The sequence below is a fragment of the Wyeomyia smithii genome, chromosome 3 (assembly GCF_029784165.1).
Source record: "Wyeomyia smithii strain HCP4-BCI-WySm-NY-G18 chromosome 3, ASM2978416v1, whole genome shotgun sequence".
Classification (NCBI taxonomy): domain Eukaryota; kingdom Metazoa; phylum Arthropoda; class Insecta; order Diptera; family Culicidae; genus Wyeomyia; species Wyeomyia smithii.
In genome coordinates, this window is record NC_073696.1 from 252,032,123 (window position 1) to 252,059,865 (window position 27,743).

Consider the following 27,743-nt stretch of genomic DNA (forward strand, 5'->3'; position numbering starts at 1 on the left):
TCCTTACTTGAATTCAGTTTTGTCAATCCCGGAGGAGTTTGCTTCGGATTTCCTACAGCACTTTTTTGTTTCTTAGTATCAGTCACTTCAGATGGAGACCTTTTCTGTCCTTTCCTAGGAAGCCTAGGAGAATAAAGGTTTTTCCTCTTCCTAGATTTCCCGGGTTCAACAAAAGAAAATTCCCCAACTGAATCGTCAGAATCAGACTCATCGGATGGCAAGACCTCGAAGAGATTCGGGGAAACCAGTTTAGTGGCAGCGGCCTCTTTGAGCATTTCTGCGAAAGTGCGCTTAGAGTGCTCTTTCAGAGACCGCTTGATCTTGTCTTGGCGCTGTTTGTACGCGGGACAAGCAGACAGCTCATGCGGAGTCTGCCCACAATAAAGGCACTTTTCAGCACCCTTATTATAGGCGTCACCCGCATGTTGCTCTCCGCACTTGCCACAACGTGCTTTATTGCCACAGTGGGAGGCCGTATGGTCCAACTGTTTGCACTTGAGGCAATTCATTACCCGCGGTACAAACAAGCGCACGGGCAGACGCACCTTGTCCACGAGCACATAGCTCGGCAGAGCAGACCCGGCGAAAGTCACGCGAAAAGAGTCTGAAGGGGTGTAAGTTTTTACACCCTTGTCGAGCGATACTGAATGTAATTGCTTACATTCAAGTATCTTGGCAGGTTCAAGGCTAGAATCCTTGAAAAGGCCTTTTCCAGCCTTCAACAGGTCCTCGACAGTCAGACTCGATTCGCTGACCACACCGTCAATCTCAACTACGCGAGCTGGAATGTACACGTGGTACTCCCGCGTGAAGAGCTCACAAGCAGCAATCTCGTTTGCTTGCTTGAGGTCGGACACCAAAACACGCAGCTTATTCGGGCGTACTTTGGTAATTTCAGTCACGGCTGTAAACCGTGCCAGATCTTTACATATTTGCATTGTGTTCAATGCTTTCACTTTCGGCCGGAAAAATACAGCCCCAATACCAACTTTGCCCTCCGGATACTGCTTAAGCCGATGGGTAGCTTCCTGCGGGGTTCCATTCTTAACCCTTGGAACTTTGTATCCGGGAGGGCTATGCGGTAGAACGAGCGGGTTTTCATCCCCGCGTTCGTCGTCCATGTTGGACGCGAAAGCCACACATGCAAAATGCCAATCAACAAATAATATTGTAGAAAAAAAAAACCAAGAAAAAAAAACTACTTATCTTCTGCAGCCGCTCTCCACCGCAATCAGCGCACGGGCGATGCCAATCTCCAGTCCTTCACACAAGAGTCCGCTAGCAAAAGCTGCAGCCGCTCCAGCCACACAGCAGCACCAGTACAGCCAAACAGCAGAACGCCGGGTACTGGATCTCTCGCAGTAGCGACACAACGTACAGTCTGTGGCGTACGGTAGCAATAGGCGATGATGCGTTCTTTTGTCTTCAATAGACGACGGCAACGAGCAGCAGTGCACACGCAATACAATGCACGGTGACCTTGAAGGCGATTAACTGGTCGGCACTATCGAGATCGAAATGAAATTGCGACCGAACACGACGAGAGCACAACTCGGAATGAAAATATTCAGTTGTCAATAAATATTCAGTTGTCAATAAATGGCATTGACAAACACAATTAACCTTTTTTGACTTCAGCTAGGCCTCAAAGTTTATCTGAAGAATTTTTGAGCTAGTGAGCCTGAATCACATAATTTTTCGCTCATGTCTTACTATTTGTAGCAATCAATTGTAAAATTATATACGCTATCAAAAATGCACAGCATTGTTATTTGATCTGTTATACTACAGATAGGGAATGCACTATTTGCCCTCGTCTATACTGCCGTTCCAATCATAGTAATCCCATGTTCTACACAAACCTTATGCACGCTGGGACAACTATGCTTGGAAGGGCAGTATAGCCCCTTCGTAGCCACTGCCTAAATTAAGATATCTTTGTGAAACTTGATACAAAAGACAGCCTCAAAACAATTCAATTTCATTCTTGTTTTGGATACGGCAGCAAGTGAAACCGCATAGCTGCACATAGCTTCTGCTGTTGTTCATTGTCGTCATCGATATCGGCGATATCAAAGGTAAACGTTATCTGGAGCAGAGAGACCATTAAATTAATTAACCCTATTGAATGTATTCCCAAACCTATTCCAAGACATACATTGACATAAGACAGGCTGGCGTATTCTACGTTAACTCTGCGGTTGTGTCTTATAAACAACCTCTTCAACTTATTTTATAAGAGAAATAGAAGTGCGTCTGTCAATAAACAGTAAACCCCTTTTTTTAGTTTAAATGGAATTCAAATTATAAATTACAAACAAAATTTTCATTATAATTACAAACAAAATTTTCTGACGATTAATTGAACCTACTGCCAAGTAGGATGCCAGGAATGTTCGGTTCAAGTGACTGTGTTTCATATAGACAAAAAAATGTATTGGCTATTGAAATTCCAACTGAATGCGTCTCGGCCAGCGAAAGCTATTATATTCCACCCGTGCCTGCCGTCTTCATACTATCATAAAGAAGGAAAACGAAATCTAAATTTAGTTCTTATCCGGTTCGAACCTAATCTAACAGCTACTAACATCAACAAACTGGTAGACATACTGTCACCGCATATAACTTTGCTCACACTTCTGTACAAATATAGAAGTGTTCGTGTCAGAAAGTCAATTGTTTGATAGCACGACCGTAATAACGAGATAGCCGAAGTTATGACCGTTTACGGTGGATTCCTGTCTGTGCCGGAGTCATACTCGATTCGTGTAGGCTCCCAGGCGATGACAGATGGCAATAATTAACTGCCGGGGGTGGTGTTTACATTCCAAAAAATTGCTCCCTCGGGTCGCATGCATTAATGGGGGCGCATGGCCATTGTTTGAATGTTAAGTACTGCCGCCTTCACAACAAGCAGACAAGCGGCGGGGTGGAGCAATTCTCTTACAACGTCTGACAGAAGCAGCGTGGCAAGGTCATTGCAAAAAAAAAAAAAACGCAGCGACCCAGCACCCAGCAATTCATTCCTACTCCTCTTCCCCTCTACTGCTCGTTAAAATTTCATGGCTTTTCCAGAAACTGGACTCCAGATATGCCTGGCAGCTATCCACTTGATATTAAACAGCACAGTTAACAACCCTCGGCTCGAAGGCAAACATTACCGATGGAAGGGCCTCCGATCCAGATGGAGTTCAGTGTTGGTCTGTGTCCGACGGCGTACAGCAAAGTCGTCACGGTCATTTCAACTGCACTGCCTCGGACACCGGACGGAGGTTGACTTCCGTAAGAGGACGTAAAATAAAGTGTGCGCAATCTAATCGGTCGTGAAATCAGACACCGCTACCGGTTCCGATTAACACGGATGTGGGCCCGAGCGAGCAGAGGACTGCAGTTCCGGGCGATCGGTGAAGGGCAATTGATTGGAATTACTGCCGGCGCGCACGGGCGAAAAGGCCGCGGTCTGTTTGCTCCGTCGAAATGCCATTTAAAGGGTCTGTTTGTTTTCTGTGTAGACATTCGATCCTCATCCTACGGCTTCGATGATGTCGATGATGGTGATTCGTGCGCTCGCAATGGGCGTATAACTTTAATCTCATAACTCCCAGGGTGACGTGATTATGGGCGTTATAATGTTTGTGATTGATGCAATATTTATGATTCGTACTCTTTTTTATAACCCCTTGATATGATTGTTGTTCGAATGAGTTATGAATATCTCGTTTCCAGTTTAAATTTTTATGACCAGATTTTTTTTCATCCATTTTAATTACTTCGGAAGAAACATATGCCAAGAAAAGGATATTCGGAAAATAAAAAAAAACATGTTTTCAAGTGTTTTATTAAAAAAAATCTGAGCCTTTTTATAAGTAGTTTTGTTTTCTTAAATTCAAATAAATCTCGTTAGTAATTTTTGAATCTCCATTTTTATCAACTTCCGAAGAAAGCTATCATTTGACATGTTATGATGAAGAAAAAAATACCGAGAAGAGCCTATCCCTGAACGGTGTTGCTGTGTCTGATGATTTTCCGTGAAATTACATAATTGTTTGTTTGTTTGTTTTTTGTCCAGTAGCGTAAGATTATACATCTTTTAGAAATTTGCTACCTCCGTTTTCACCATGCGTATGAACTAATCATAAAAAACTTATTCTTAACTTGATCTTAGCCTACTCAATCTAATAATATGTAAAAACTTTAGATTACACGCTTCCGCTAATAATGTTAATTAATAATCATCTGCCACTGCCACCTGCCGGATTGAGTTTCCATGTTTTATTAATGTCGCATTCGGGGAACGTCGGTAGCTTTGTGATTTGGGTAGATGGAAAAGCCGCTTACGAACATTCTTACAGCACTGGAACAACAGCAAACTGTAATGTTTGTAAATTATCTCATTTAATAACCTACACACTAAAAAAGCAGAGGGTTTGCCAAAAGGGCAAACCCTCTGCCTTTTTTTTCCTATTTATGGAATACTATTGTTAAAGCAGTACAGAAAAAAAAAAGATTTTTCACCTTCTCAATTTCTGCCCCCCGATAACTACCATAACACCTGAATCGAGCCATCATCATCGTCATCAGCATAATATTAACTCTGACCCAACTCAACGCAAACCCTAATCGAACCGGCGAAAGTCGACCAGATGCTGAGTCAAGTCTGACGGGGGCACAAACGCACGGACGCACGCACGCACGCTGGTGATGAATTTCGTCCGCACGAGTTCACATGGGTAGGCACACGCTGTTACCCAAACAATCGTAAACCTTTCGCTCCCGGTGTGCTGACAGTTCGGGAGACATTGACAAACGATTTCAACATTGGTTTTATCCGTACAACCGCGACTATCGAGACTCTGTCTAGTGGAAAAATAAATGTGCTGGAGTGGGAGGGGAAAGGTCTTCAAACGATTGAATAACTGTGCGGATGGAAGGATGCTGATAACATTTTTATCCTAATTTGAATCCAGACAGTCAATTTGATAAGGCAACTGTATGCTGGCTATTGGTTATGGAAATTTACTCGCAAGTCAACCTTGAGTGAAGATAAGTTTGATTTGTATTAAATTTAGTAGTTCATATTTTATATTTGGGTTATTTTTAGTTCATTTCCATTTTAGTTAGGACTCTAGTTATCTTTAACAATTACAATTGACAACAACAGTTGGGGGACAGTCAAAGCTGCTATTTTGAGCCACCATTGCATTGAGAATCACGATGTTAATAAGGGATTTGTTATATATCTCATTTCCCAACGATTTCTGTCGACAAACCGACCAGATTTTCACGAAACCTCGATAAAATAAAAAATCACATCAACTCTAATAGAATTGATCAGCAATCAAAATATTGTACATTTGACGAAATTCATCCGATATTATATGAAATAAACCGCCCGCGCACGAATAATCGCCCCCATATTCGTCTTCATGCTTACATCGCTGCTCCAATTTTCGTGCTGCCGATGCTTCACAATTCATCCTTCTGCGTAAACTGAGTATATCCTAAGAACCGCGTAAAAATTTCACTTATAAAATTCTTTCGAAAGGAGAATTGAAAACTTGATTGTGCCTTGTAAGCTTTTTCATACCAAATGGTCAAATGGAAATTCGCAAAAATTTAACCGATCATTTTGGATCTGAATGAAAATTTCAGGATGGAGAAATGAAAAATACTTTTTTAATAAAAGGTTAAGGTTTTGAAGAAATAAATAATTTGGACTTTTTTTTACTTTTTTGTAATTTTCCAGTAATTTGAAACAATTGCAATGGTTGTTTTAAATCGTAAAGCTTATGATAATAATTAACGACGTTTTAAAGTTATTTTGAAATAAATTTGAGCAAATTAGAAAATAAAAAATGAGTTGTGTTATACCGGTCATGTATTTCAATAGATCTATGTTTGTTGCTGGAGAACTACAAATAACTCACAAAAAAACGTATATTCATTGAATACTGAAATTTTTTAAAATTATTGTTATAATATCTCAAAAGTGGTGCATTTCGAAAGCTGGTTTTTGTCAAAATTTTGGGAATAATATCAATTTATAATAAAAAAATAAGTTTGAGGCGATTTTTTTCGATTCAATGTATAGTTCAATGTTTATTTTTTAATTTTTCCAAATTAAATTCAAAATAACTTGACAACGGTTGCATTCACAGATTAAGATAAGCTTTTCGATTTAAAATGATTGTTTCAATTGTTCGAAATCATTGAATTAGAAAAAAATTCGAAAAATGTCGAAATCGAAAATTTAAAAAAAGTCTAAGCCTTCTATAAAAATTTAACTCTCATTTATCCATCCTGGACAGAAGTTGCATTATAACCAAGTTTTTTGAAGAATAAAAATAAATCAATTCTTGTTTCGTAAATTAAAATTTAGTGTTAGGATTTTAAATCAAAATTTAGTGTTAGAATTTTTTTTGATAAAAACAAAAAAACTGTTGCAGAACCTAGATTCAAGATCAAAATTCAATGCAGAGTTCACTCGAGAGTCGGGTGCGCAATTCAGTCCAAAGCTCAGGCCAGACTCCGAAATTCAGAGTTCAAAAACTAATCTAGAATTTATTCAGAAGTTTAATCCACAATCGAGAGTCTAGTGCTAAACCATGCCAAAATTTCAGTCTAAAGTGATGTCCGGATTCCATTCAGAATCCAGTCCCGAAATCAATTCGAAGTCCACTCCTGAGGTATAAAATCCAATTCAGAGGCCAAAGTTAGTTTCAGGTTCAGGTTCGGAGTCAAAATTCTTAGTCTAGTTCAGGGTTTACAATATTGATTTTAGAGTCCAACCCGAAATTAATTTCAAAGTCCAATCCAGAGTCCAGAGTTTAACCTAAATTGTATGCCCAAATTCAATCTGGAGTACAGTTCAGAACCCAGTCAAATTTTCTGTCTAGAAACCAATTTAAAATCTTTTCAGAGGTCAGAGACCACTGCAGAACTCAGTCTAAAGTTGAATTCGCCTAATATTCAATGTTCACTACATAATTCCATCCACTAGAGTGTCCCAAAAAAAAAATCGATGTTGAAAAAGTCGAGGTGCTCAGCCCTAAATAGGAAGATAGTGTTATTTATATTTATTTCGACTTACTAAAAAATTGTTTTCAGGTTTCCCAAACGTGATTTATGAAAAAATGACATTTTTAAGCTACAAAACCACCATCTTGCACTTTTTTCTATTCTGTTCGATTCCTACATTTTTTCATATATTTATTTTATTTTTTTGGATTGTTTTTGAGTATTTTGCATGGTTTAGTTCAGCATCGCATTCAGTTAATTGACTCACAGAGCCCATTGAGCATCATGAAAAAAATATTTTTTCCCATAATTTTTAGATAAAACCCTATAAAGCACAAATAATTTTTTTTTTTGATTTAGAACTGAAATTTTTCTGCAAAGTGAGATTTATGACGAAAATTTACATGAAAAGAGATCCTTGATCCTTGGGCTGAGATATTGGCATTTGTATTTGTGATGGGAAACTATACATTTTCACAAATATGTCAAATAACTGTTTTATTTTCGGGGATAAAAGATAACAATGTTCAGAATGCAAATGCATTTTTGCATGGCTGATAACTTAGTAGAAGGTTTAAAAATTCGGAAAAATCTGGGGAAAAGGTTAGAACAAATGATTTCTAGTGTCTTTTCATAGAAAGCTTTGTGTTGCTCGTAATATGTAAGAGATAGAAACATGATGTCTTCGGCAAAATTTCATGGTTTTAGATAACCTGAAATTTTGTCGAATACACCTTGCGTCTATCTTAATCTAATTAAAAAGTAAATTTTCTATCTCACTCATTGGTGGATTAAACACCCATCATTCTACATTGATAGATGCATTTTTGAATATCCTAAAACTTTCCTGAACACACTTTATGGCTATAATCAACATTTGAATAACAATTTAGGCAATTAATCGCACAAACGGCAAAATAAAACATTGTGCAATAAAGATATTGAGCTTTAGTACATGTAAAATGTCAATATTTCAGATCCCCGATAAGATATCTTTTTTTCGTCGTGAATCCCGCCTTACAGTAAAAATTTCAGTCTCTGACTGAAATTTTGTTTGTATGTGTTTTTAAGAATTTTTTCAAAAAAAATATGGGAAAAATTCACTTTTTACGATGTTCAATGTGCTCTTCTACAGAAGGTCAAGTTCCGAATCGGAATGTAGCACCAAGGCTTTGCTTTTAATGTGCTCTGTGAGTCAGATAACTGCATGCGATAATGAACCAAACTATGTGAAATATTAAAAATTAACCCTATAAAATTAAAAAAATATATGGAAAAATGTGGAAATCGAACCGAATTACAAAAAGTATAAAATAGTGGTTTTGTAGCTTGAAAAAGTCATTTTTTCATAAATCACGTTTGGACAACCTGCAAACAATTTTTTAGAAAGTCGAAATAAATATAAATAACATTATCTTTCAATTTAGGGCTGAGCTGAGCACCTTGACTTTTTCAACATCGATTTTTTTGGGACACCATGATCCACAGTCTAGTACATAAGTCAGCGCATGGTAGACGTGGGTTACGTAAACTATTATCCATCAAGCTTTTCAGTTATATAATTATTCTAGTGCGGATATGGTAAGCGGTCTGACTTTGACACATTTAGGCGATAACTGTATGAAATTTGCAGTTGCATTAATCGGCTTTTTTCAAGGTTATTATACATATTCAAAAGACGTTAGTGAAAGTTTTTCATCAAATTGCAATTGTTAAAGCACATACCTACAGATGTGCCCTAAGACGCTTTCATCGTCTAGAAAAGTAACGATTATTTTGAAATTTTGTTTAGCAGACAGTAATGCCACTGGTGTTGCTATAAGCAAGCGTGCACACTCATTAGCACAGACAAAAACCGACAGTAATACTGCTGGCGTCGCTATAAGCAAAGTCTTTTGCAAATGGTGTCACGTTACGAAAATAGGAGCTTCGTAAATGTGGGCATCCTGATTAATTTTTAGCCATAGGCTAAATCAAAATCTAAATAAAAAAAAATTATTTGTGCTTTGAAGGGTTTTATCTAAAAATTATGGGAAAAAATATTTTTTTCATGATGCTCAATGGGCTCTGTGAGTCAATTAACTGGCAAAGTTATTGTTCAGGATACTACCAATATGTATATGCAATGACATTTACATTTAGTTTGAAATTACGCTGAAGGAGGCGTTCCAGATTTATAATATCGTACCCGTATCGTGCTAGGAATGTTTCCCTTAATATAAAAGCTATATTTCATTCCGATCTTAGTTTTTCTTTGATACAGATTTCTTTAAAGTCAAGGGAAAACAAGTAGTTTATCTAAAGCTATCCAAAGCGGAGGGTGCCGCTTTTCGACTAGTAAACAAAAATAGCGGTATCTTTATGAAATACAAGTTGTCTCAGCAAACCTCGTTCCGCCTTTTTTTTGTTTATTTGAATGATTTCAAACACTCTTAATTCACTTCCTTCGTGGGAAAAGTAAAATACGAAGTACCCTGACAGTCGTTGCCATTCAGTGTGAGATAGGTCTCGTTGTCCATCACCATTGCCACGTCGCGATTCGCCGAGAAAATCGACTGGACCATCTTATTCAGGCGTTGTCGCTGCGTCATTGCCTGCAGCTCCGAGACCAGTGAACGGGACTGCCGCTTCCTAACATGTATGTCCATATTCTTCTGATACTTTTTCACTGTTTTACCGCATGCACCAACCTGCCGGCCAAGTGCACGCACTTTTCCCTCGGTCTTTCTCTTTAGCATCCTTTGAAGCTTCTTGTCGCTCAGGGTCGCTCTAATCGTTGTCCAATAGTGTCAAGATGTTGTAGATTGGCATACCTGGCGTCCAAAAAGTGCCGCACGATGTCCGTTTTTGACGCGGCGGGGTACCGTTCTTTGAACGCGCACACTCCTGAACGGAGTAGCTTCACTTTTTTCGCCATCAAATTTAGAGTTTGACTGATAGAGCTGTCAATTTTTCTTACTAACTCATGAATTACTACGATTGATGATGCATGAGTAGTTTCGTCAGTGCGATTGAAGGTAAACCCATGAGAAATCGGCAATTTTTGTCCGCAAACGTTAGATGTTTTCCAGACACCGGAAGTCGTCATTTTGGAATTCAAAATTGTGTCTGTGGCCGATTCGTGGCTTCTGTGGTCACTTTCGGCTGTTTTACAGGAAGTCGTCATCTTGGATTTCATTATGGCATGTGAAGTCAACTTCTGGCCTCTGAGCGTTATTCTGATTCCGGAAACACCCATATTTGATGATATTCAGTCACTTTCGGCTGTTTTCCAGTCCCCCACCTTCTTTCAAAGTAGGGAGGGGTGACAAACCATCATAGAAACATTTATCACCCCCAAAAACTTTCTCATACTAAATTTGGTTTTATTTGCTTGATTAGTTTTTGAGTTGAGCAGCAAATTGTGTTCTATTTGTATGGAAGCCCCCCTTCCCAGAGGAGGGAGGTGTGTCGAACAACCATAGAAATAATTCTTACCTCCAAATATCTCCACTTGCCAAATTTGGTTCCATTCACTTAATTAGTTAATGAGTAATGCAGAAAATTGTGTTTCACTTATACTGCCGATCCAAGCATAGTTGTCCCAGCGTGCATAATGTTTGTGTAGAACATGGGACTACTATGATTGGAACGGCAGTATAAGGGAGGCCCCCCTTCTAGAAAAGTGAGGGATGTCGATCTGCCACAGAACTATTTCTTGCTCTCGTGAACCATTCGCGAAATTTGGTTTCATTTGTTTGATTGAATCTCGAGTTATACAGATATTTGGGTTTCGTTTGTACGGGAGCTCTCCTTTCCAGAGCAGTGAGGGGTGTGAAACCACCGTAGAAATATTTTATGCTTCTTAATACATTAACGTGCCAAGTTTGGCTTCATTTGCTCGATTAGTTCTCGAGCTATGCAGAATATTGTGTTTCATTTGTATGAAGGCCCTTTCTTCCAGAAGAGGGACGGGTCTCCAACTACCATAAGGACCCTTCTAGGCCCCAGAAACTCCTACATAAAAATTTTCATGTCGATCGGTTCAGTAGTTTCCATGTCTATATGGATCAGACAGACAGACAGAACTTCATTTTTATATGTATAGATTGGGCCCTTTAACAGAAACATCGGCAAGCAAGTCGTCTCGTTTAAAAAACATGGATTTTTCTTCTACAATCTTACTCGAAATTGCATGAATTAAGCACTTTTCAGAATATTTAGACCCATCTTGTTAGTTGTTTGACCACCCAACTGCCTGAATTAGGGCAGCGTAAAAAAATCGACTTTTTCACCGAAATGATTATTTTCAAAATAATGTAACTTTTCTGTCTCTCGACCGATTTCAAAACTTTTATCAGGAAATGCAGGTATTTATTGAGGCTTTTAGGAAAAAATATCAAAATGTATTTGAAGTAAGAAAAGATATGTTAAAAACATGAATAAATCCGTTTTTGGGGTTTCTGTGGGTTGTGTGTTGGAATATTAGGTAGTGTCGTAACCATCAGGTATTAAGTCAGTTCGGTAGGAATATTTTTAATTTATATTATACCTGGAGTTTGATGAGTTTGAATAAATGTTGAAAAGGTAATAGTTAGCAACTGTCCAGGGAACAAGTTGGAGTGAGCCTAAGCCTAGCCTAGTTGTTTTCGTTTGATAGTTTTCTCAGAAAGCTCGTAAAATTTTACAGAAAATATGGAGTTTTGAAGGATGTATGCTTCTTAATTTTGGAGATAGATTTTTCTCTTATGAAAAGTCATGATTTTTATTCAAACTTTGGCCGAAAGTTATGGTCCCTAGAATTAAAACAATATTTTTGAATAACTCTAACTTCAAATCTGCTCATCCGATTTTCAATCTTATTGCATCAAAACAAAAGCAATCAAAAGGGTTTTTTTATGAAAATTTAGAAGTATTGGCGTAGAAGAGCTAGGAATGTGTCCTTTGCGAAACTGGGACAAACTTTGAGAACATTAAAAAAAGGCTGAGCTAACTTAAAGATAGCTTTAATATAAACATCAGGAATACGCGTGAGCTCGTGATAAGATAGCCGCTGTTTTCAAATTGATTTTAAGTCAACTTTTTCTTCAGTATTTAATCGAAAAGATATGTAAATTACTACATCATGCACCTATATTCATCTTATTTCTCTCATTTGTCCAATTTACCGTCAAAATTCTACAAATTTCAAAAGTAAATCTATTTGCTTCTCAATTTTGTCAAGTGGTTGAACTTTTTACCTTGAAAATATGGTAAAATTTGGCGATAAATTGATCGAAAAGGCGTGATGAGATAAATTTAGGAGCGATTACCCTATGCATTTTAGTAGAGCATATTTTCGTTACACTTTCCACAGTCCTATGTCAAAAGTCTTGCTAAGAGACCAATCTAATAACCATTGTAGAGTCCACTACATCCTAAAGGTCACTTAAGCAATCAGTCTAAAATTCATTTCAAAATCCACTCTCGAAAAATATTCCAGGTTTACTTCAGAATCTATTCTAGAGTTTTTAGTCCGGAGATCGGTTCAGTTCAAAACCTGGTCTAATCAAAAGTTTAGTACAAAACGCCGTCCCGATTCCAGTCCAGTGTTTGCTACAGAAATACAGACACCACTCCGGAATCCTTTCTGATTCAGAGTTAATTCTAAAACTTACTTCAAAGTCCAATCTAGAATTCAAAATTTAGCTTACGATTTAATCCTAAATTCGGTCAGGATTACAGTCCAGAACCCAACCTAGTATTCAGTTTAGATTTGAGTTGAAATTCCAGTTCAATATTCAGTACAGAGTTCACCGCAGATCTCGGCCAACAGCAAATTACGATGAAAGTTCAAATTCTACTACGCAGTGTAATCCACGGTCTAGTCTAAAATTCAATTCAACAACCAGTGTAGAGATAAATTATCTGATTCAGGCCTTTGTTCAGAATCGAATTCAAGAAACCTTTCCAAAATTTGAGAATAGAGTGCAGTCCAAATTGTGGTTCAACTTCTAGTTCGAAGATCAATCCCAAATCCATTCCATATCTCTTTCCAGAGTTCAAAATCCATTCCAGATTCAAATCTAGCGCAGAGTATCATCCAGAGTCTAGTGCGGAGATTATTGTAAAGTCTATTCCAGAATGCATGCCAAAAAGTCGGAAGTCCAGTTCACAATCCAGTTCAAAATTCGTTTTGAAGTCGAGTTCACAGTTCCACGCAAAGTTTTATTGAAAATCCTATTTTAAGTTCAGTTCATAGCCCCATCCAGAGTTCAAATCCGAATTCTATCCGAAGTCCAAATTTTCAGACAAGAATCTAGACTCGAGCTTTGATCAGAATTAATTGTTTAGGTGCAGCAGAACTCAGAGGCTAATCAAGAATCTAGCTCATTGTTTAGTTTCAAGTTCACTAAAAAAACTCCCCTACAAAGTTTAGTCCGAAATGAAAAAGAATTCAATCCCAAATCCAGTCTGAAAGTCACTCCAGGACTCTGTCCCATTCAACAGTTCACTCTCAAAATAGAACTTTTTCCATAGTCCAGATAATAGTCTCATTCAGGTCCAGGAGTCGTTTTAATTTGAGATCCAGCTCCAATTCCAGGTCTATTTCAAGTTTAATGTGAATAAGTAGTCCTTGTTCGACAAGTTTTGACTTTGAAATTTTTTATACAATCATTTTACAAAATATTTTAAAAGTTTTATGTAAAACTATCACGTTCCGTAAATATACAGAGACGAGTACAAAAATCAATATAATATTTATGTTCTAACAACGCGATCTCAGGTGGAGGCAAGAGAGTAGTAATATTTATGGTAGCTTTTGCGAATTGCGAATTGAATATAATTTATATTTCAATTGAACGGCTGAATTTTATTCTGCCGTATAGCTAAGTATTTGTTCGGTATTTCTTCGACCTTACCGCTTGATATTTTACAACCAGCGGCAGCAGTAGCAAAGCAAAAAGCGGATGTACATGTTTCATCGTTAACTTTTCCCTGGATAATGCATCGGATTTAGCCCAAAAGCCAGCTGTGGCAAGCAGAAAGACAACTCCGACAATTTATGTTGCTGCGTAGCCGGAGATAGCAGTGGTTCCATTTTTTCGCATGTTTTTTTGTTTGTTGATTAAACACGATTGAACCCAGCTTGCCAGGGGGACTTAAATGAAAGCCATAATTTATGTAAATTAAGGCTTCAGTTGGCGCTTGAATGCGAGGATGACCTGTGAATTCTGCAATATTTCAAATGGTGCTTCGAAATATCAGGTACAGTTTGATCCTGACCGCGTTGTTACACAACAAGCACTTGCATACCGTTCCATTCCATTACACCTACGTGAATAAATAAATAGATATGATGCAATCCTAAGATCACTGATGTTCGCTTTTGATAGAGTCAGCGCAGCATATCGGCTTCCTTTGGGTGAGTGAGTTCTTTTGATCGACATGACTCTGGAAGAGATATATCTCTCCCCCGTTCCAGTCGGGTCGAAAATTGCACAAACATCCTGGAAGACGATTGAATGGAGCCGCCCTCGTATCACGCGGGAGTGGGATGTTGTTTCATCTCGGTGTTGGCGTAGAGACTAAACACATTCTTATGTTATCGCGGGAATGTTGTTGCATTACCCGCATATTTTCGTATCGCTTTTGCTTCTATGCTTAGGGGGATAACGACGCATTTAGATTGGTTTTAAAAGGTTGCAGTGGATGTTTTCAATAACAATTTTCCGCTCTTAACATCACAACACATTGCATGTGGAGCGGGAAAAGCTAGATAAAACTTTCAATAGGGGTTGTTTTAAATCTGAATAATAACAAGAGATTGAGAAAAGTTGTCAGTAATACTGAATATTTTCAATATTTTTTTAGCACTCACATTAAAATAATTGTAGTTTGAAAAATTACAATCAGAAGATGGTAGGGGTACTGGGGGTAAGCCCGGCCTCCTAAGGAAAATGATTCTTTAGTAGCATTTGATGGCGAATATTGTTGTATTTCTTTCACAGAATCATTGCCCAGATTGTTTTCTACAAGATATGAAGGTTTGCAGTACTTTCCAACTGTTATCTTACAAGGAATAGTGAAGTTTTGGAACTAAGATAAAAACGACGTTTAGCAATCAGTGCGGGTGAAACCGGCACCCCTTGGGGGTAACACCGGCACCTAAGTTTGTTCATGAATTTACTCGAATTAACTGAACCAATTTGAATTCGGAAACCGCCAAATGAGAGATCTTACATTTCTGTATGTTACTGTTGAATTTGGTTGTTGTCGGTTAGCTGGGAGGTTGCCGGAAATAGCTAAGGAGATTGCCGGAACAAGTTCCAGTGAATATTATGTATAAACAATGAAAGAATTTGATACTCGGCAAGCCTATCATGTGGCACTTTATATCATATAATTAACTAGTTTAATCGAAGCCAGGATCACATTGACCACACTGGAGCATATTCCAAATACCACCGGGAAAGCGGGCAGTTTTGTGACTTGATTCAGTACATTTGCACCTCTAATAACCCTTGGAATCATTCATAAATCACAGAAGAGCTTGAGTGCATAATTCTAAGTCGATTAATCAATTTATTTAGCAACGAGCCATCGGTAATAGATGAGAAATATGTGTCAGTAACATTCAACTAGCCTCAGACCATGTCGGTGACGGTGTTACCCCGACAGCACACATTTTTTTAAAAAGAGTATTTCTACAAATTTATCGCTCCAATTTACCTCAGATCTCTGAATGCTAACAATACAGGCAATAAATTGTAGAGCAACGAAAAATTATTTTAGTCTTTTCAAATGAATAAAAGCTTAAGTTCCACTGACGAAAAATTATATCCGTTTACGCATCAGCTGCAGTAGCGTATGTTTTGTCTATTATTTTGACGTTTGAGGTTTCATGGTGGCTTCGATGTGTCTTAAAATGTCTAAAATATTAAATACCAACACTTCACATATTCCAAAACACAGTTAATTAGCGTTTTCTAGTTAAATCCCAGGGGTGACGGCCTTACCCTCAGTGCCGGGCTTACCCCCAGTACCCCTAGAGTTTATCGAATTATGCAAAAGTATCAAAATCATATGAAAAAAAAAATACTTCACAACTCAAGCTAAATGTAGTAATAGTACAATTCCGTAAAAAAAGATTAAGGGAAAAATTAGCAATTGTATGTGTTCTCTCCAGCACCAGCAATCATGCTAAACAACGTAACAATATTAATTTTTCTAACCAGACGTGCCGGAACGAACCGATTCGTATGCATTAAGCAGCTTATTGTGAGGATCTTAATATTGAAATTACTCAAAAGAAAACTCTGCGCACGACTATTGTTGGGTCTACAGAATATTTTCGCCCGGAGTTCGGTGCTGAAATAAACAATCCAATGTATTGAACAAAAAAAAATCCATCAAGGGTTGATGCGGAAGTCTTCCGAAAATCGGTAACCATCAGTAAACAGAAGAGCTCTGCGGCTAAATTTATTTGCATATCCTTTTTGCTTCGCCTCCCATGCGGATCGCTTGTCCTATGCAAAAAAAAAAATAAATATAAACCAAACGCCTCACGGCACTCCAAAGCACCCCAAAATTGGCTTAACTTTTTGCGAATATTGAAGTTGTAATCAAACAATTTAACTTTCACACCAAAGGGTAAATTTGCTTATCAGAAAATCTCAAGTCTGTGGCGATAAACACAATGCAATTAGTAATGAATTAAATTCTACCCCTTGTCCACTGTCCCGATAATCTGAAACTCGAGAAATACATTAGGCGCTTGAATGCATCGGAGGCGTTGAAGCAAATATAGATTCTTCATCAAACTCGTTCAGTTACGGCTTAACGCTATCGCAATTTTCCACTTGAAAAGGCATTCTCTCACAGTGTGCCCCTTCTCGCTTCCGTCCGCAGGTTTCCACCGGAATGGAGCTTCTGAGCCTGCTGAACGCGACCAATTCACCGAAAACATCAAAAACAACAACACCATTCCTTTCGGCGGACTTTCGACATCGCCTACGGGACAGCCTGCAGCCTCCGTCGTTATCCGTGGTCGAGGAAATAGCCGGTTCGAGTCGAATACAGAAATCGGTTCGCACGATGGAACCGACCGAGGTCACGCGGATCGCTTTGGATGTGACGATCGATCAGATCGATGAGTACGAACCGTACGAGGAACGGCTGGAGACGTACGTCGTGCCGGTGGTGCTGGCCATAATCTTCATCGTCGGGATTATTGGCAACGGGACGCTGGTGGTGATTTTCCTGCGGCATCGGGCCATGCGGAACATTCCGAATACGTAAGTTTGAGACAGACTTTTTTCTCTTGTTATTGATAATATGAAAATAAAGGGAACTAGATGAATACCTTGTGGAACTTACGATAGGTTACAAATCTTTTTTAACCCGACACACACCCGTCACGAACACAAGAGTTATTAAAAGTCTTCATTATAGGTACTAGGTACTATAACGAAAACAGCAAGTTATGGCCATCCAACTCAAAAGATGGTTAAGGGGCTAAGGACGAAGAATAACGAATCTAGAGAAACATTTCAAAAGGTCCTATCTGCTTTGATCAATTTTTTGATTGACAACTTTCATTCAACCACCACAACTTATTAAACACCTTTTATGACACGTTATTTGCACAAGTTTATAGCCTCCTGAACGAAAACCACGCTTGGGAGAGTTACTAAAGTTAAACCATTACCAAAATGAAAGGACGCTCCGGAAACACGATGAAAGCAGATAGGACCTTTTGAAATGTTTATGAGCATAAGCATGAGCATGATTGACCGCCCGCGGTTGCTACTCCGTTATTGCCAGATCAGCAGTAATTACACAGAGAACCAATAGATGATGCTTGGGACCAACATGCATCCTCAATGTGTAAAAACTGGTGATCTTAATCTGTTTATTAGGCAATACCAGCGCCGGCCGCATCCGAATGCAGGTCAAAGAAGAAGTTTGTATAGGAAAATGTTGACGTGATCCTCGCTTTATGGCAGCCGAGAACACCTCTGCACTTCCACGAGAAATCACTGGGATGTTGGAGAAAGGGCAAGGTATACAGCAGGGTTCGTTTTGGTAAACGATGCGCTGATTTCGAGCGTCGGGTTCTTTACAACAAGTATAGCGCCAACAAGTTCATTACATCCGCCACGATATTCATAATGCGATTCGAACTTATTCAGTTTGAAAATGTAACACCGCAACAATAAATCGTACGCAAGGATACTGGATCTTTGACCGAATCGAGACAACTTCAAATGATCGGATATCTCCTCGTAAGGTGATCCTCTTTATACCGAAAGCTATTGCGCGTTGTTGATCTATCTGAGATAAAACGGCCTCATGAAAGGAATAAACGCGGAGTCTCTAGAGGCTCGGTCAACCGGATATTTTCTATCTAACAGATCGACAAACGACGTCTCTCGTATTCACTTCGTCTGGTCTAAAAAAAACGATCCCGCGAAAAACACACCTGAAACACGGAATATAACAATGATGCGCGCTTATTACGGAAACGAACCATGAGTATCTTTCTTGCCAAACACCGCGATCCTCTGCGTACGACGCGCGCGAAGTAGCTTTTACCACTTGTAGCAACCAGCTATTTGTCAATCCCGAGTACACGTTGGCCAACGCGAAATCTGCGGTCAACGCGAAATCTGCGGTGAGACATGAAGAAGCATCTGGGTATACCCCCGCGAAATCACTTCATTTCGAAAACGTTCATATGAGCAAAACTCTCCCGAACCGGAAACGCGGTTTACACCGAAGCATTACGCACGACCGCTATTTTCCCTTCTACCGACGCAGACGCTCGGGGACACGACATTTCGATGCGAATTTTACCTATTAAATAGAAAAATTGGCAAAGTTTCATGCATACAAAGCCTTAATAATTTAAAAACGCAGTTATCCATATTGGCCAATATATAGTCTTAAGTTTATTAACAAAATGCCGAACTAGTCATAATTGTAACATAGTATATAAAACATCTGCCCAAAAGCTAGAAAAATCGAAAAAGTGAAGCATAAGGTTTTGGCTATCATCACTGCACCATAGTCCGACAATGACATTGGTAAATAGTGTGCAGTTTATAGAAAACCCTGCTTTTTAAAGTGCAGTTCCAGGTCTATTTTCGTACAAGAATAAAGATCTTTCGTGATCTTTCCCATATTTTCTATTACATTATAGAAAAGTTATTGTTACCCATCTTTAACATCGACAACCGCCTCCCATCGATAACATCGCTAAATTCCTAGTGTCAACGACAACCATCGATATTTCGCAGGTGGCACAAAGCATGTGAACCACCTCCTGCACCTGAAAATCATCATATAGAAAAATTATCAACTGCTTCACCACAGTCAAACAGACTTAAGAAAAACTTAGAGGTAAACAAAATCTATCCCTGCTCCCGTGACCCCGCACTGTTACCAAAGCCAGATAGGTCCTATTGAAAACGTCAAAAGCCATCGGTAATTTCTCGATAATATCGATAAAAACTCGGAAACAATCGATGCCATCGTCAACGACTCCGCTCGATATTTCCCATCACTATCTGAAACAATCTTAGAACGAAACGCGATGCTCACTATATGAACGTAGCCCATTGTCATTGCGAACGAGCCACTAGCCAAATGCACGAAAAAAAGCGTTCAATAAACTCGTTTCCACATCAATCACTTCATTCGCGCCATCGCACCGACTTCATCACATGTACACACAAGCGAATAAATCTTGCCTCTCTACACTCCACCGTTATAAATGCACTAAAAACTGCCCTTTTTCCACACAAAACAATGTTGATAACAATGTAGGGTAGGGAACATATTCTAAGCAGCTTTAGGAACCGCCTGTGTATTCAGACGAAATACTCGAATTGTGTTGGGTGAAACTCAAACAGTAGTATATCAATCTGTTCTCTATCGTTTTCTTTGTCAGAGCTTTACTTAACTTTACCAAACATCAATCAAAGTTACCAATCGAGGGACACTATTCCAATCACCCTGAACCTATTTTAAGCAGTTTCCATCTGTTTCGCAGGCGTTTTTTTCAGCACCCGAAGTGGCTCCTGAATGGCTGCAATGTTGGTCGATTAGTTTTAATTACATTTGTTCACAGATTTCTTTGTGATTAACGGTATTTCTTATATTCGTAAGACAGCTAGACAACCAAAGTTTTCGTTTCCATCATTGAAATTGTCGATATTGATCAAAATGCAGGATTTTGAGGCCTGTTTTCTCCGACTGATTAAAATAGGAGCTCCTGCTTAAGCCGTTCCCTACCCTATTATCTGATGTGGTACTTATCTGAGCATTCCAAGCAGTCGATTATGATTGCTTTCCTTGCCCGCAATATTGTAACATCGCCGTGCCCCGGTCTCCAAAAGCTATCGTTCATAACGCAGTGCTAACCAGCGCGATGCTTGCACTCACACCAACACAACACTGCTGGCTTTTCATTTTTGAAACATAAATGAAATCTATCACTTTCATACTAAGGACACTGAAACTTTACTTTTTTCATGTAGAAAAATCACTGAAGAACACTTATTTTTACTTTTCAGCAAATTTGTCAACAGAAATCACTTGCAAAACAATAACTTGTAGGAGCAGCTCCAGTGCACGTATAAATAATCCAGATAGGACCTTTTGAAATGTTTATCTAGAAATACTGGTCGGAGAGCGTCTCGGGTTTTTTTCCAAAGCTTTTCATGGTGGTTTAATTCACGCGGATTTTTTAATTGACGTGGTTTTTTTATGCAGATTTTTGAATTAACGCGGTTCTTTATATTTTTACGACGTATGTATCCTCCGCGTAAAAAACCTGACTGTACTTTCTTTTCCGCAGAACAATTGCGGGGCTGCGCTACGATACTACTGACACTAACAGTCTTCTCCCGAGCCGAGACTCGAACCTACGACGACTGGCTTGTTAGGCCAGCATCGTACCTCGTGACCAGCTAGGAAAGCTTCAGCCTCACAATGTCTTCTGCCTCAAAATGTCCAAAATGATCAGCTGTGGGCGCTGACATTGACCAGCATCCCCCCACCCACATAAACATCCAGTGGTTTCAAAGCACCGCGTTAGTGATGGTTTGGGGGCCATATCCTATAGGGAAGCTCTCACTGGCGTTTATCGAGAAAAACATGAAAATCAACGCCGCGTTCTATAAAACCGATGTTCTGAAGAAGGTTGTGGCTCCGTAACTTCGGGACCTCTACGGAAAGGATCGTTACGTCCTTCAACAGTACGGTGCACCGATCCACATGGGGAATGTCGTCCTAGTGTTGTGTCGGGACAATTTGACTGATTTTTTCGATAAAACTTTGTGGCCTCCAAGCTTCTCGGTCCTTAATACCCTGGACTTTCTTGCTGGCCAAGAAAAGCGAACATAACCCCAGGTGCATACCCAGTGCGATTTTTTTTTGTAAAACGTCTTAAGCTCGTCATACAGCACAAAGGGGGTGTCTCAGCTAATATGTTGTAAAGGTTCTCAATAAACACTACTTCGATAAAAATTGATCCAGGAAAGAAAATCTTATATTTTCATTTCTAACACATTTTTAAAATGTATTCGAACTTATCGAACACCCTGTAAGTGTGGAGAAATAACAAGAGACCGGTGTTACTATTATGAAACACAAATGGCCAGGGCCGGATATAGACGGTGGGGGGCCCGGGGCAAATTTGTTTGTGAGGCCCTCTTTTCTTAAATTTTCTTAAAACATTTAGAGGTACCGTTCTGGGAGGTGACAATAGTACTATAGTTAGCATTATAAAATCACGAATTCACGAATCACGAAAAGAAAATCCGTTGGAAATTGACTGCGTTTCGAGCATTCGAAAGTGGATAATTTTCGTGACGCTCTCGATGTTTTCAGTTTTGGAATTAGTATCCCAAATATGCGTATAATTAAATTCTCGATTTCCTGTTTAGTGTACATTTTTCGACCACGGCCGGTATAGTTATCGAAAATGTTTTACTTTCGTTGCCGTTTCCTTGCCTTCTCGAAGTTAATGATAGCATGAAGAAATTTAACCTTCATTTTCATTCCTAAATCGCAGTATGCAGTTCAAAAAGGAATTCATTTTCCTATCTTAATCCCATGTAAAATTCAGGCACTGAATCAGGCAATTGAATTTCTTCTAGTAGCTAGTATGCAGTTAAAAAGAAATCATAAACCAAAAGAAAAAAAAGTTCATTTGCTGTGAAGCAAAATGTCACTTGTTCATGCACGGAATAATGAGCACTGACATTATTCAGGTACTGAAAGAGTCAGGCAGTTGGTTGGTCGTCTCACACCCAGCGATGCCAGATTAGAAGACATTTAGCCTCCGTTCAAAATATTTTTCACGTTTTAGTTACCGGAAAAGTTACGTGAATATTTTCCACTATCGTTTTCTAGTAGATTCTACGTGATTGTCATTCGAATTCATCATGACTTGGTGAGATGAATTATCCTTTGAAACTTATTCAGTAGATGCATACATTTCATGTGAGTTTCACGTAGAGCTAATCTACTGGTAAACGACGAATTTGCATCCCAGAGTGATTTATTACGCAAAATATTTTGATAATTTCTAAAACCCGTTTCCTAGCTCTTAAAAATTAGGGAAATAATGAAAATTGTACATTTCGTAAAACGTGATTGCTATCAGATATCACTCAGGTATGCAAATTCGTCAATTCGTAAATGAATAAAACAACATAAAAACTGGTAAATATTACGACATTCCCGGGATTGTTGTTGTCCGCTGCAGCTGTTTTTGTTCACGTAACTCCTACATCTTTGAACTGAAGCTGTATGAAACCTGTGCTTCGGGAAGGAAGACATTTTTTTGCGGACCTTGAAGACTTTTGAAAAAAAAAATACCTGGCATCCCTGCTCTCACACCAGATCGCGGTAAACAAGTGTGTTCAAGTGTTCTAGAAAAAAAGCAAAAAGCATGCGCTCACTGATGTCAGATATCGTTACTGTGAAGCATTCTCAGCTGTCACAATTCCGTTTGGTAAAAAGGGCAAAATTTCATGAACCTCTTTTCTTTTCAACTGCGTACCACGCTTAAGACGGTACCATACAGTCTTACAGAAAAATTACAGAAAATTCATAAACTCTGAAAAAAAAAAATGCAGACGACAACGGAGGTTAAAAATAATAAACCTATTGTTGTTTCACTTAGGATGACATCATCTGTTAAACTATTATAAAAAAAATCACATTTTCCATTATAACTTTCTCCCATGTTTAATTTTAAATTGTGTAGTTTTATGGTCCCATATTTTTTCTGAAGATTGTAAAACGCTGTCTTCAAAAATAACAAAGTTGTTTGAAAATTACGAATTTGCATACAAAAGAATTTTCTTTATTGAAACAATCAAATAGACAAATGATCTTATATACTTTTGTAAGTAGAACAGATGTTCTTTTAGAATAATAATGAGTTATCTGCGCACGCAAAAGTTGAAGTCTTGTACAATCATTGTGTCTTCCCGATTCGCACAAATGTTGCACAGAAATCGCACAATAAATGTGTGAAACGCATAACGCAACAGTTGTACTGCGAATACATTGACGTAGAATGAAATCAGAATATGTATCATATACCGACACTTTATTTCTCACGTCGAGTGTATTAGTGACTGCACGCGCTTTTTTCTCAAGCGACGAGAGAAATTTCCCTCTCGCTCGTAGAATTTCCATGTATGTGCGACTAGACTAGACACGTCACATACAATTTGCAGGTTGCTCTTTCGCTTCTCTTTCGGGTAGGATTGCGACGCGCAAGGCGATATCTCGTTGCTTCACGAAATGAGCGAGACACGCGTGCTGTACATACTTGATACCAGTGTTGTTAGTCTCTCACTCATACTGTCGGTGCGTGCTTGCTGCTATTCAGAGGAATGCATGAAGAAGAAAAAGTATCTCGAAAGCGTGTGTGCAAAAGACTTGAAAAGCGTAGCATATGTCTCGTCCTCAAGCAGAAAGGAGGAGAATGGTTTTGCTTCTCGCTCGCTTTGCTATGCTGCTTGATACCAGTTGAAACTGTTTAGGTGTAGTAGTTTGGAGCTGCCAAATACATTGGAGAAACGCTAGAGCATTAATTGCGTTATGTCCAACACGCAATCATTGTACTGGTTCCGAATTACATCAACAATTGCGCTAAAACGCACAAATTTGTACTGGTTTCGCACCATCCAACTTTTGCGTGCGTATTTTTGCTTACGAATGAGTTGTTTATAGTTTAATTAACCGTTGAAAACCCGATAACGGTTAACTAATTTTTTTGTTTCGAACTATAATGAGGTAAAATGTTCAGCAATAATGTGTATTTATATTTATATCTTATGTTATACCTATCGCATCGGGTCATACTATACGGTTATTTAGAGGCGACAATCTATGCTACAAGTGACGTTTTGACAGTGTTGTGATCGTACGTTTCAGTCTCAAGTTGTAGCGCGCCAAAGATGGAGTCTACCAAGCAAGAAATTCGGCATGTTTTACGTTTTTACTACCTGAGAAGTAAAAATGCAACGAAGGCGGCCAAGAAAATTTGTGAAGTTTATGGGCCCGATACTGTAATGATTCGCTCAGCCCAGCGTTGCACAGTGGTTTGAAACGCGAAAAACGTGATCGTCAGCCTTTTGAGTATGAAGATGTCATTTAAATGCTATAGTGTATTCGACAAGGTTTTTGTACATCTTTAGGGGCATCTTTGATGTATATAAATTTTTGACTAATTCACCTAAAAGTGAGATAAAAAAAATTGTTTATCTACTTATCAAATCAAAATGAAGTCTTCAACAAAGTTGTAGATAATCTTATTTGGAAAAACTTTGCTGAAGACACTTTGGTTCTATCTCTTGAAAATCGACCACATTCAGGTAGTTTTATACACAGACATTCAAAAAGTTTCTAAAAATTGAAAAATACCAAATAACTTTTTCTGATGTTATTTCAGAGGCCTACTATGTTCTAGACACTTTTTTCATATTTATAAAATACATCATTCTGCCAAACATACCTTGGGCGAATTTTCAACTTTTTCATAAAGTTTAGGACATTTTAGATAAAAAAATGCACTTTTTCAAACTAGAATTTCTCGTTAAGCTGCAAAAAGCTGCAGAAATAACAATCTTCACTCGAAAGATGGAGATTAGTACTAGCTTCCCCAGGTGGTTTCACTTGTTTCTTGCAGTCTCTTAAAGACTTGTGCGTGGGTGAAAATAAAATAGTTTTTTGGTTTTTCGGCATTTTTTTAATGTTTTGTTTTCTTCAAAGATGTACAGAATCGAATCGAAACGATTTTTGATTTTTATTAAAAAGTACGAAAAGCATTTGTATTTACGACACCGTGCTTTATTTGGAAAATATGAAGATAGAAAAAAAAATATTTTTTTCCGAAAATAATTGTTATGTCACTAGTGTATGCAAATACCAATGTGGACAACATTTAAAAAGAAAAAAAGGTATTTATCTCTGAGCTCTCATTTTTTTACAGACTTCAAGTATTGGAAAAACGTCGAAGAATGTTGCTAATTTTGTTGAAAAAAAAAAAAAACAATTATTTTCGGAAAAAAAATATATTTTTTTCTATCTTTATGTTTTCAAATAATGCACGGTGCCGTAAATATAAATGCTTGTCGTACTTTTTAATGGAAAATCAAAAATCGTTCCGATTCTGTACATCTTCGAAGAAAAAAACAAGAGAAAAACGCCGAGAAACCAATAAAACTATTTTTTTCACCCACGCCCAAAGCTTTAAGAAACTGCAAGAAAATAGTGAAACCACCTGAGGAAGCTAGTACTAATCCCCATCTTTCGAGTGAAGACTGTTATTTTTGTAGCTTTTCGACTAATTTCAGTTAGAAAAAGTGCATTTTTTTATCAAAAATCTCCTAAACCCTATGAAAAAGTTGAAAATTTGCCCAAGGTATGTCCGGCAAAATTATGTATTTTATAAATATAAAAAAAATGTCTAGAAGATAGTAGGCCTTTAAAATCTCATCAGAAAAAGTTATTTGGTATTTTTCGATTTTTAGAAACTTTAAAAATGTCTGTGTATAAAACTACCTGTATGTGGTCGATTTTCAAGGGATAGAATCAAAGTGTCTCAAGCAAAGTTTTTCTACATAAGATTATCTACAATTTTGCTGAAGACTTCGTTTTCATTTGATAAGTTAATAAAAAAAATTTCTCACTTTTAGGTGAATTAATCAAAAATTTATTTACATCAAAAAATGCCCCTTAAGATCTACACAAACTTTATCGAATACACTATCACGTCACGTTTTTCGCGTTTCAAACCACTGTGTGTTGCGTTGGTTTGATCGATTTCGTTCTGGTATAGTGGCTGTCGAAGATACATCCCGTACTGGTAGGCCAATCGTCATAGAAACCGATGAAATCGTGGAAATCATCCAAGTAGACCGGCATCTGAGCATATTTGCTCGATTGGCCAGGAACTGGGTATAGACCATAAAACTGTTTGGAACAATTGGCAGAAGATTGGATTCCAAAAAAGCTGGGTGCCACACGAGATGACGCAAAAAACGACAACCTCAAGCGAAAACAATCGTGGTCGAAGTGCGGTGAACCGGCCCAAACCATCGCCAAGCCCGGATTGACGGCCAGAAAGGTTTTGCTGTGTGTTTGGTGGGATTGGATGGTAATCATCCACTATGAGCTGCTCAACTATGGTCAGACCCGCAAGTCGGTTCTCTATTGGTAGCAGCTACAACGTTTGAATTAGGCGATCGACCATAAGCGGCAGGAATTGGTCAACAGGAATGGTGTTGTTTTCCACCAGGACAACACTTGGCCTCATACATCTTTTATAGCCCGCCAAAAGCTACGGCAGCTCGGATGGAATGTCCTATCGCACCCACCGTATAGTCTGGACCTGGCACCGAGCGATTATAATATCTACCGGTACATGCAAAACCCACTTGGTGATACTAAGTTTGCCTCAAAAGAGGCTTGCGAAAACTGGCTGTCTGAGTTTTTTGCAAATAAAAAGGGGGGGGGGGGGGGGTTTATAAAGGGGGAATAATGAAGTTGTTAGGGGCGGCGTACAACAGCGTCTAATCCGGATCGGATGGCTGAATTACGTAACGCGGTGCCTCGCCAGCTATATCTAAGACGGCAGCCCCGTCGCGAGACTAGGTATCGCAGCCCTAGTAAGGCAGCATACCGAAGGTAAAATACTACAAACAATCCAGATATAAATACGGAACGGAGTAATCGGCATGGACCTAGGCGTACGAAAAAGGACAACGATTATTGGAAACTCGGTACTTGGAATGTAAGGACTCTACTCGAACCGGCACGTGCAGGTATCCTGGCTAGAGAGCTGCAAAAGGTGAATGTGGAGGTTGCTGCCATACAGGAGGTGAGGAGGCCGAAAACGGGAGAACGCGAATTCCAGACAGTAGATCCTATTGTGGGAACTTCATTCAAGTACCACATCTACTACAGTGGCGGCGTGAAAGCAGAAAGGAGGGTCGATTTCGTGCTCATAGGGAAACAGATGAAGTGTGTCATTAGATGGAGGCCGATCAGTGACCGTATATGCGTGTTAAAATTTAAAGGCAAATTTTTCAACTACAGCCTGACGAATGTGTACGCACCGACCAACGATAAACCCGATGAAGAGAAGGAGAAGTTCTATGAGCTCCTGGGAAAAAGCATAATGAGTGCCCAGGATTATATACGTTTTTTCGTATAATGAGTGCCCAGAACCGTACTCT

At 38.7% G+C, this 27,743-nt stretch overlaps 1 protein-coding gene across 2 annotated transcripts in view; it reads left to right on the forward strand.

Moving 5' to 3' along the window:
• Positions 1–27,743, forward strand: part of LOC129730458 (neuropeptide CCHamide-2 receptor-like) — a 132,140-nt gene that overhangs the window by 75,215 nt on the left and 29,182 nt on the right. For both annotated transcript variants that reach the window (XM_055689800.1, XM_055689801.1), the window contains exon 2: positions 16,888–17,273. In XM_055689800.1, coding sequence (XP_055545775.1) covers positions 16,900–17,273 — 374 coding nt within the window. In that variant the 5' untranslated portion in view covers positions 16,888–16,899. The remainder of the gene's footprint in view (positions 1–16,887; positions 17,274–27,743) is intronic.